This window comes from Bombus flavifrons, chromosome 11 (genome assembly GCF_040668555.2).
Source record: "Bombus flavifrons isolate JBK064 chromosome 11, iyBomFlav1_principal, whole genome shotgun sequence".
NCBI lineage: Eukaryota > Metazoa > Arthropoda > Insecta > Hymenoptera > Apidae > Bombus > Bombus flavifrons.
The window spans coordinates 12,688,011-12,697,539 of record NC_138452.1 but is presented as its reverse complement, the minus strand read 5'-3'; the positions used below and the strand labels follow the sequence as shown (position 1 = coordinate 12,697,539).

The 9,529-nt window shown below is 28.2% G+C and overlaps 3 protein-coding genes across 3 annotated transcripts; 2 read left to right on the top strand and 1 right to left on the bottom strand.

Moving 5' to 3' along the window:
• The first annotated feature begins 80 nt into the window (after window positions 1-80).
• Window positions 81-1,996, top strand: Tcs4 (Threonyl-carbamoyl synthesis 4). Its single transcript, XM_069123132.1, has 5 exons — window positions 81-355; window positions 456-714; window positions 795-923; window positions 1,069-1,425; window positions 1,507-1,996. The coding sequence occupies exons 1-5, from the start codon at window positions 117-119 to the stop codon at window positions 1,810-1,812; spliced, it is 1,290 nt and encodes a 429-aa protein (XP_068979233.1). The 5' UTR covers window positions 81-116; the 3' UTR covers window positions 1,813-1,996.
• Window positions 1,997-2,017: 21 nt separating this feature from the next.
• Window positions 2,018-3,764, bottom strand: LOC138184812 (GTP-binding protein 10 homolog). Its single transcript, XM_069123123.1, has 4 exons — window positions 3,421-3,764; window positions 3,001-3,304; window positions 2,710-2,928; window positions 2,018-2,625 (listed from the first exon to the last, which is right to left on the bottom strand). The coding sequence occupies exons 1-4, from the start codon at window positions 3,457-3,459 to the stop codon at window positions 2,018-2,020; spliced, it is 1,170 nt and encodes a 389-aa protein (XP_068979224.1). The 5' UTR covers window positions 3,460-3,764.
• A 129-nt stretch (window positions 3,765-3,893) lies between these two features.
• On the top strand, window positions 3,894-8,506 carry EloA (transcription elongation factor elongin A). Its single transcript, XM_069123036.1, has 10 exons — window positions 3,894-4,045; window positions 4,363-4,631; window positions 4,890-5,839; window positions 6,095-6,264; window positions 6,403-6,572; window positions 6,657-6,748; window positions 6,840-7,039; window positions 7,131-7,410; window positions 7,914-8,015; window positions 8,096-8,506. Exons 1-9 carry the CDS (start codon window positions 3,923-3,925, stop codon window positions 7,979-7,981), a joined length of 2,322 nt encoding a protein of 773 aa, XP_068979137.1. The 5' UTR covers window positions 3,894-3,922; the 3' UTR covers window positions 7,982-8,015; window positions 8,096-8,506.
• Window positions 8,507-9,529: the final 1,023 nt, after the last annotated feature.

The window sequence follows — 9,529 nt, the reverse complement described above, 5'->3', positions numbered from 1 at the left end:
TTGTGCATAAGTAAACGCAAATAACTTAAGTACACAATATAATTTTAACATAAGAGTTAAAAGAAAGAGAAAAGAAAGAAAAGAGAAAAGAGTTCACGTTTAATTTAAAATTGAGAATGGCATATAATACAGGCTTATTGTTTCACAAATACTTCTATAAACATTCTATAAATAATGTTAAATTTTCATATTTACATAAACGTAATTTAAAGTTAGTACAGAACTTTTTCCACAGTAAGCCTGCTGTAATTTTAGGAATAGAATCCAGCTGTGATGAGACAGCTTGTGGAATTGTTGATACTAATAGACAAATTTTAGGTGAAGCAATTAGTTCTCAACATCTGACACATTTGAAGTAATTAAAAAATTTTGTTAATAATTTTTCTTATAATGCTTATATAATATATTATAGAATCTTTTAAGATGATTTAGAATATAACTTTGATGTTTTTTAGTCTTGGAGGAATAATTCCATCAGTTGCAAGAGTATTACATAAAAACAATATTACAAAAATTTGTGAGAATGCATTAAGAGCTGCAAATCTAACGTTAAAAGATATTGATGCAATAGCTACAACTGTAAAACCTGGTCTTCCTATGTCTCTTAGAGTTGGAACACAATTTGGGAAATATTTAGCACAGATTGGGAAAAAACCTCTTATACCAATACATCACATGGAAGCTCACGCTTTAACAGCAAGAATGAGCAGAGAGGTCTTCTTATAAAATGTTCATATTTAATATATTATAAAATTTGATTAATAAGGAAGATATAAACTAACTTTTAATTACAGATTGATTTCCCATATCTTATTTTATTAGCTTCTGGAGGCCATTGTTTACTAGCAATTGTTGAAAATGTAAATAAATTTTATTTACTTGGTACTACTGTCAATAATGCACCTGGGGAGATTTTTGATAAGGTAATCATTGCATTGTTGATATCATCTCTTTTTTAACTATCATAATTTTGTTTACATATTTTTTAATACATTTTTAATTCACATAACTTAGATAATAAATAGTAAATGGATTAAATTAAATTACTCTATAAGTTTACATTTATAGGTTGCACGAAGACTCAAATTAAAAAACATTCCAGAATTTAGAACTTTAAATGGAGGCCTAGCTATAGAAATTGCAGCAAACAAAGCATCAAACATTGAGCAGTTTTTTTTTTCACCTGTAATGACAAAATACAGTGATTGTAATTTTAGTTTTTCTTCATACTTAAATCTTTGTAACAAGTACATTGAATTAGAAGAAAGAAAACATAATATAGTGGGTGATGCAGTGATTCCTGATGCATATAATTTATGTGCAGCACTTCAATTAGCTACGGTGACACATATTTGTCATAGGACTCAACGAGCAATGGAATTTGTTAATAAAATGTCATTATTTCCTAAAAATAAACGAACATTGGTATGTTAAAAGTATTAAGAACACTGTCTTAATTTGATATATATGTGTGTTTAATATATATTGCTTATTTTTAATGAACAGGTTATATCTGGAGGAGTAGCATGTAATAATTTCCTAGCTAAAGCATTGAATATTGTGAGTACGGAATTAGGTTATAGCTTTATAAGAACTCCACCTAAATTATGCACTGATAATGGGACGATGATAGCATGGAATGGAATAGAAAAATGGATTGCAGATGTAGACATCATCAGAAATCCAAACGAAATTGAAAAAATCGAAATAGTAAAGAAGGCTCCACTTGGAGAAAATTGGATTAAAAAAGTAGAAGCAGCAAAATTAAAGTGTAAATGGGTAAAAATAACGAAAGAACTTCTAAACAATTAAAAGAATAAAATGTCAAATACGTTTATTGTTATGTTGCAAAGGCTATTAATTACAAGGTTGTTACTTTTTCAGTCTGTATATACAGTTTTTAAAGAAATATGTTTTTGTTTTGATTATACAGTGTTTCAGTATGGATAGGTTGTACTACCCGTAACGAAACGTTTAAACGTTCGTTTAAATAAATATTATACGAGTTATACAATAGTTATACGAGTGTCGACGCATATTGCTGCATTTGTTTTTTTAACTTTGTACGTAAACAATCTTCATTTGAATCCATATTTTGAACGGAAACTTTTGCTTCTTCATATTTATCAATAATACGCCTAATCTTTGTTTTAATTTCACGTATCTCATCTGCATTTTGTAAAATTAGTGATGTTGTTATAATATCATCAAATTGCAATACTCTTTTTGGTTGAATTGATTCATTAAATTCTGAGAGAAATTCTGATAAATTATTTAATTTTAATTTAATTTCATTATAGATTTCATTTGCTCCATTTGTATCCATTTTATTTACTATAATCATTGTAGGTCTATCTAGCAAATCAGGATTATAAAGTTCAATTTCCTTATTTAATAAGAGCACAGTTTCTAAGCAAGATCTATGTTTATGTCTTATAGAAAATTGACATCCCTGAATGTCTACAATAAAGAGCAGTAATTTTGTTCTTTCTATGTGTTTTAAGAATCTATGACCCATTCCTTTATTAATATGTGCACCTTCAATTAAACCTGGTAAATCTGCAACTGAAATCTGTCTGTGATCTTTATACTTTATAATACCTACTTGTGGTTTTATAGTTGTAACTGAAAAAAATCATAATAAGTGAGAAAAAATAGTATACATTTAACTAGTAAAAAAATAATGTGTTTTATACACAGTAAACTTACATGGATAATCTGCAATCTTTGATTTAGCTCTTGAGATTGCATTTAGAAATGTACTCTTCCCTGCATTTGGAAAACCTATCAAACCAACATCGGCAAGTAACTGAAGATCAAGAACTATAGTGCGACTTTCACCTTTAAGGCCACAATAACCTGTCCTTTCACATCCCCCTATTCCACCTGTAGCAACTACCAATTTTGTATCCTTTGAATTCATTGTACCTATATTTTAACAAATAGATATCATAAACAATCAAGAATAATTATTGTTATTTATTATTACATGTACATTACCAAGTTTAATGCGATTTTGATCATAAACGGTGATACCAATTGGAACCCTTATATTTAAGTCTGTTCCAGGTATTCCAATGAGCCCTTTTTTGCTACTATCGCCTCCTGTTCCTGCTTTCAATTTCATATTTTCTAGTTTGTATTTAACACTTCGTAATGTTAATTTTTCTTTTGAGACAAGATATACGTTTCCTCCTGCTCCGCCCATTCCACCATAAGCAGGTAATCCAGAACCGCCGGTGCCTCCAGTTACGTGAATACGCAAACTGTCAATTAAGCCTTGTCGCTTATATTTCCTTGGTAACTAAATAATTAATCCATAAATCCTTAATCTACATATTTGTAAACTATGTTGTCTCTACTCTATTACTATACTAATTGAATGAAAAAGGAATATTAAATATGTTAAGACTAGATTACCTTTGCTACACAATATAAAACTCGTGTTAATACAACCATTCTTTTTTTATAAAAAGTATATATATACTGTATTTGTTTATGTACATATAAGACTAAATTCGGTTTGACTTTGCTTTTGGGGGATATAAAACCATTGATTTTTTCTTTGTCATTTAATAGTTTTCAGCACGTAGAATCCAAAAATGCAAATCTTAACTTTAGAAATCCGGCAGTTTAAAAGTTATGCATATCTAAAGTAGAACATTTATAGCGTATTTTACAGGTTAGTATTATTATTATTGCTTAGTCCGTACCTTCCGGCTTTGGACGAACTACCGGTTTTACATCTCTTATGTCTATTTCTCTTCTTATATGTCTACCTCCCCTCTTTTCCACTCTATTCTATATTTTACAGGTTAGTACAACGCCATATTGATTCTATCCATCATCTGATTGGTCTACACAGATGAGCATTGAACTGACTAACTGTATCGTCTATTAGTTTGTACTTCACTGGCAATCCATGAACAGATGGTTTTTACCAGGCGACGCCAATAAGCAGCTGGGAGCCGCAATGATGTCTGTAGTGGATAAAATTAAGCATTATCAGCGAAATATTGAAAAATGTGATGATAATGAGGATAGGGTATGTATTGTGTGCTAATTTCTATATTTTTCAACGTATACGATGATGCAGTTTTATTAGTATCGTTGAATTATAACCTCATAATGAAATCCAAACACGATTCACATCAATTTTATTTCTATCAATTTTAGCATTTATATATTTGTATGGTATTGTCCTTATAATAAAAATTGTGCTAATTTTAAATTGTTTCATATATTATGGTCTTCACAGCTATAATATTTTTCCCCTATTATATTTTATTTATAATTGTTTGACAGGGTAGTAGGTCGTAATTAATGTATTGGCTATAATATATTATTTCAATTGTGTTACAGATACTTCATTGTATTTCAAAACTATCTAATCTGCCTGTAACAGTGCAGCATCTTCAAGAAACTGGTGTAGGACGCACAGTAAATGCTTTGAGGAAATATGATGGTGGTATAGGAGATGCTGCTAAGGCGCTTGTTGCAAAATGGAAAGCAATGGTTGTTAGCGAAGGAACTAGTGGAGGTGAAGATGAAGATGAAGCATGCATTCCTGATGCACCTGAGAGCTACAGTGACAGTCGTGAGTCTCCAAAACCTGAGGAGAATCCTGAAAGGTATGATTGAAAGAAATATGACTTTTATATAATCTTAATGTATGAAATAGATATGTTGTATATACAACATTATATATTGTAGCATGTAGTAGTTAAATGTTGAAATAAAATATAAAAATTCATTTTATAAGATGCAAGATATTTCTTACAATATTAAACATAATAATATCTTTTTCTTTTTAATGATATTTTTATTTTATTTTATTTCATTTTATTTTATTAATTTTTAAATAAATATGCATTTAATTAATTCTTCAGGCATAAAACTGAAGGAAGTGGAAAACATATTCATAGGCATAAGTCAGAAAAGAATGAAATGTCATGCAACAATAAATATACTTCCAAACATGAATCAAAATTGAAATCTGTTGAAGATAAGTCAATAAGTAATAGTGATATTGCTAAAAATTCAAGTAGTGATCTAGAGAAACAAAAAAAGCATGATAAAACTAAACATAGCCATAAAAATGAATTGGGAAGTGATAAAAAATCTTCAAAGGATACTAAAAGTGCCTGTAAGAAAGATGAAACTCACAGTTCTAAACATCGTAGTCATAGTAAGTCTAATAACACAGAAAAACATTCTAATAGACCTATGGATAGTAGTAACTTACTCAAAAGTAGCGACGAGGCTCATAAACGCAAAAGTGATGATTCAAATATTATGAACAAAGAAAGTAAACGAAGGAAAATCTCAGATAGTGACAGTGATGAAAGTAGATCTCATGTGTATTCTCATGTATCCTATAATTTTGAAGAGCATAGTAGTAGTACCATATTAAATTCAGTTAAAATAAAAGTTAAACATGAAATTAAACATGAAAAGAAAGACTTTTATGAGAAATCAAAGAGCACCTGTAGCAAATATCAGACTGATTCATCTAGTTATAAATTAAAACAGAAATATGAAAAACAGAAATATAAAACTGATATACATATAAATCATAATAAAGATGAAACAAAACATAGTGATCAGCATTCTAATAAGGATTCTTCCGAATCAAAACATCACAGTTCCTCTCATAAGAAACATCATAATAAAAGCAAAAATAGATGTAAGGAAAAGGAGCATAAGGATGGGAAAGATAAACATGAAAATAAAAGCAATACAGATTCAAAGCATTTAAAACATGGATCAAAAGAATCGAAGGATTTGGTAAAAATGAAGCAAGAAATTAATGGAGACGAAGGAATAGATTGTCATTCAGGTTAGTTTATAAATATATTGTTTATAAATGTTTTTACTTAATATTACCAAAAAAAGATGAATCTTTTATATATAGTTTTTAATATGTATAATATTTTATATCTTTCACCGTTATATCCATTTTATAATTTTTTAAATATTCAGCAAATTAAGTATCGGTAAAATATTTATTTGTTTAATAAACTAGTTCTTTTATTTTATTATTTTAAATTATTATTTTTGAAAAGTGTTCTAAATAGTGTTTTTTTGTATACAGGTGCTAGCTTTGCAGAAGCATTGGGTATGTGTACAATGGCTCAGACATTCAGAAAACGTACTAACAATTCTCCAAATACAAGTACAGCAAAAATGTTCAAAGCAGAACAATCAACTGCAAGTAATAAAAAGATAGCAGCGAGAAGTGAATCAACAAGTGATACTTTACAGGTACTTTGTGCTATATAATTAATATACAATATTATATAATTATATAATATTATATAATTATAACATATTATATTACTTAAATTACAGTATATAATATAATAATATAAATATAAACATAATGCACATTTTCTATTATAGACACCATCTCTTTTAACGACAAATATGAAGTTAGAGCCATTAAGTGTAGACTTGGCATCTACATTACCAGAGATTAGCCCTAATTACAAGCCACTGCCATATAGTACTCCTGTTTATCGCAAAGAAGAAGATAAAGCTCTTACAGATGTAATGTATGTTAAAAATCAAAGGTATGTTTTGTATTACTATGAACATATATACATATGAAAGCAATATGTTCATTTTTAATTTTAATTTTAATTTTAATTGCAAAGGACAAAAGTATATTCGGGAAATAAATCTGGTTATACAACAGTACCAACTTTGTTTGAGATATGTACAAGGGTATTGATAGAGAATATCGATGGTAGGTTACCTATGACTTATTTATGAAATGACGTATAGCGATCATTCTATAAAAATATTCTCTAAGTATTTCTTTCATTTGTTATACGTAGCACTTGAATTTACTGGTGGTGTGCCTTTTGATATCATAAAACCTGTTCTTGAACGTGCAACAGCAGATCAGTTATTTATGTTGGAACATTATAATCCCTATTTGGTTGAAGACACAGATAAATTATGGCAATATCACTGCAATCGCGAATTTAGAAATAAACAAAGAGAAGAAATGGAAACATGGCGCGAGATGTATATGGTAGGTAGATTTAAAACGAATAATTCGCCTTATTTGTAATATCTTAGTTTATTTCGTATTTATTATTTTATATTCTTTTATTATTTAATAGCGATGTTTAGACGAACGAGAAGCAAAACTGAAAACGCTTACAGCTAATATAAAACAATCGATAGACAAATCTATACCAGTAAGATCCACTAAACTTGCATATGTAGATAATGTTGTTAAACCTCCAAGAAATGTTCTTAAAAAGCAAGCTAAATATGGCACTGCAAATTCTGTACCTAATACTGCATCTACTATAAAAAAGAAATTAATTAGTGGTGGAGGACCAACAGCTGCTACAAATATTTCTGTTCCATCACCACCTGTATCACGTATAAAACCATGTAAATATTTTTATACACGACGATAAATTACTGACATATTTTATAAGATATTATACATGTATATACGATGGAATATCCTGCATAGTTGAGGCATATAAAACAGGCCAGTTGAATATCTCGGCTGCCCTTGGTGATAAAAAAAAAATGCATCAGACTGAACTTGCTCAGCGTCGAGGGGTACATACTCTGATGTAAATAGCTGATGTAAATAATAAATAGATGATATAGATGATCGTGTAGATACCAAGCAAGTTTAATCTCATGCATTTTTTTCTATCATTAATAGCAGCTGAGATATCCAGATGGGGCTATTTCTATATGTATCACCTTGTGCACATTGCAATGATTTTAATTTTTAAAAATTTATTATGTCTCATAGTAAATGTGTAGAAAACTATTATTTAGCATATAAAATATAGAATTGAGTTTTTTTTTTAGTAAAATAATGTTCGAAAATATTGTAATATTTTAACATAATTTCTTTTAATTGTTCATTGATATAGCAAAGAAAACAAAAGCACCACTAATGGCAAAAGCTTTACAGTTAATAAAGGGGCGATATAAACGGTAGTTCATAAGAAATTGATTAACATTCAACAGTTTAGGTAAGTCATATGTTATGTTACAATAGATGTTAAGTATAATATGTATAAATATTTTATAAGAATTTGTTTATTTCGAACAGAACATATTCACGTGAAGTTCCCATACTGCTTCAGGCATTCCGAGATTTACCAAATCGACTATGCCAAAATAATCGCCGAGTGCTTTTGTATCTACTGTAAACATTATCATCGTTTCGTCATTATAATCGTCCAGTTTCGTCAGTTGTACAGTAGAAAAGCACAAGTGCTGAGATTTCTTGATAATGCAAAAATTCGAAACGTTATGTTCCACAAAAATTGAAAATTGTAATATCTTTATAGAAACTTAATCAGTATAAATTGACAATTTCCAAAAAGGTATTATGACGTTTAATATTTTTTATGTTTTGAGAGACACAAAGATCAATTGAAAGGTTTTACGGAGACAAAAAATTTAATTTCGTTTAATGTATTTTATTAATGATGTTATTTAGAAATAAAATAAGAAATTGTTATTCATAAGAAAATGCAAAACAACATAAGTACATAATAAATATGTCCCATTTGTTGCTGTGATTCTCCAATTTTTTTAGATTACAATTGTAAATATTTTTTGCGTGATCTAGGATGATATACATATAACAGTTTAAATGAATATTTTAAGATGGGGAATGAAATTACAGATAATTATCGATAGTGCTAAGAATGTATTGCGTATTTTACATTCTTCCATGAGCCATAATGAATTTGGAATATGTATTCGTGACAGGGAAGCTGTTGTAGACTTATACATATGTATGTATATGTATATGAAGTTAAAATATATTTATAAATAGTTAATGAAATATCTAATGCATTATAAAGTAATTTCATTATCGTGAAGGGAAAGAAATAAAACTACTAATTATACTTGGAAAATTGTAATAACGAATTATTTTAATAATCAGAAGTAAACATAATCAGTTTATATCTATATTTAAAAGATCGCTAACGCATTTGATACGCTTGGAAATTTGAGGTCACAAAAAGGATTAAAAGCCTAGTTAGATCGATAAACAAACAAACATTAATACAGCGTATTAATATTTTTGTAAATGTTTATTTGAACAACAAATGGTGATCGAACATTCTACGATAATAATGTAATATTGTAATAATGTAATGAATTGTGATTTGTTATAGATATATGTAGCGCGAAACATTAATTTTTTTTTTATAATTCCTATTATATAACATATAGATGATATAGTATTCATATTGATTTAAATTATTTTTAATATATAATTGGCCGAACAAATTGTGTTAATTTTGAACAAATTGTAAATTCCTTTAAACTAAATCGTGTTAAAATGATGTTTTTAAGGAAGTTCGTATTCTGTATTGTATTTAAGCAATTCTATATGGATATATATAATGAAATAAAAAACTTAATCGAAATGTTAATTGGAACTGAAATGAATTTTGTTTAGAATACAAACCAATTTTCTTTTAAAAACATTATTTTCATAACAGTTTACTCATTTTGCTATTATTGA

Excerpts from the sequence above, each read along its gene's own strand:
- Tcs4 (XM_069123132.1), top strand. The coding sequence starts at position 117 with ATGGCATATAATACAGGCTTATTGTTTCACAAATACTTCTATAAACAT. Across the intron at positions 924-1,068 it reads CTGGGGAGATTTTTGATAAG|GTTGCACGAAGACTCAAATT; the intron begins GTAATCATTGCA and ends TTACATTTATAG. Across the intron at positions 1,426-1,506 it reads CTAAAAATAAACGAACATTG|GTTATATCTGGAGGAGTAGC; the intron begins GTATGTTAAAAG and ends TTTAATGAACAG.
- LOC138184812 (XM_069123123.1), bottom strand. The coding sequence starts at position 3,459 with ATGGTTGTATTAACACGAGTTTTATATTGTGTAGCAAAG. Across the intron at positions 3,305-3,420 it reads TTTTATATTGTGTAGCAAAG|TTACCAAGGAAATATAAGCG; the intron begins GTAATCTAGTCT and ends TTAATTATTTAG. Across the intron at positions 2,929-3,000 it reads TCAAAATCGCATTAAACTTG|GTACAATGAATTCAAAGGAT; the intron begins GTAATGTACATG and ends GTTAAAATATAG.
- EloA (XM_069123036.1), top strand. The coding sequence starts at position 3,923 with ATGAACAGATGGTTTTTACCAGGCGACGCCAATAAGCAGCTGGGAGCC. Across the intron at positions 6,265-6,402 it reads CAACAAGTGATACTTTACAG|ACACCATCTCTTTTAACGAC; the intron begins GTACTTTGTGCT and ends TTTCTATTATAG. Across the intron at positions 7,411-7,913 it reads TGTATCACGTATAAAACCAT|CAAAGAAAACAAAAGCACCA; the intron begins GTAAATATTTTT and ends TCATTGATATAG.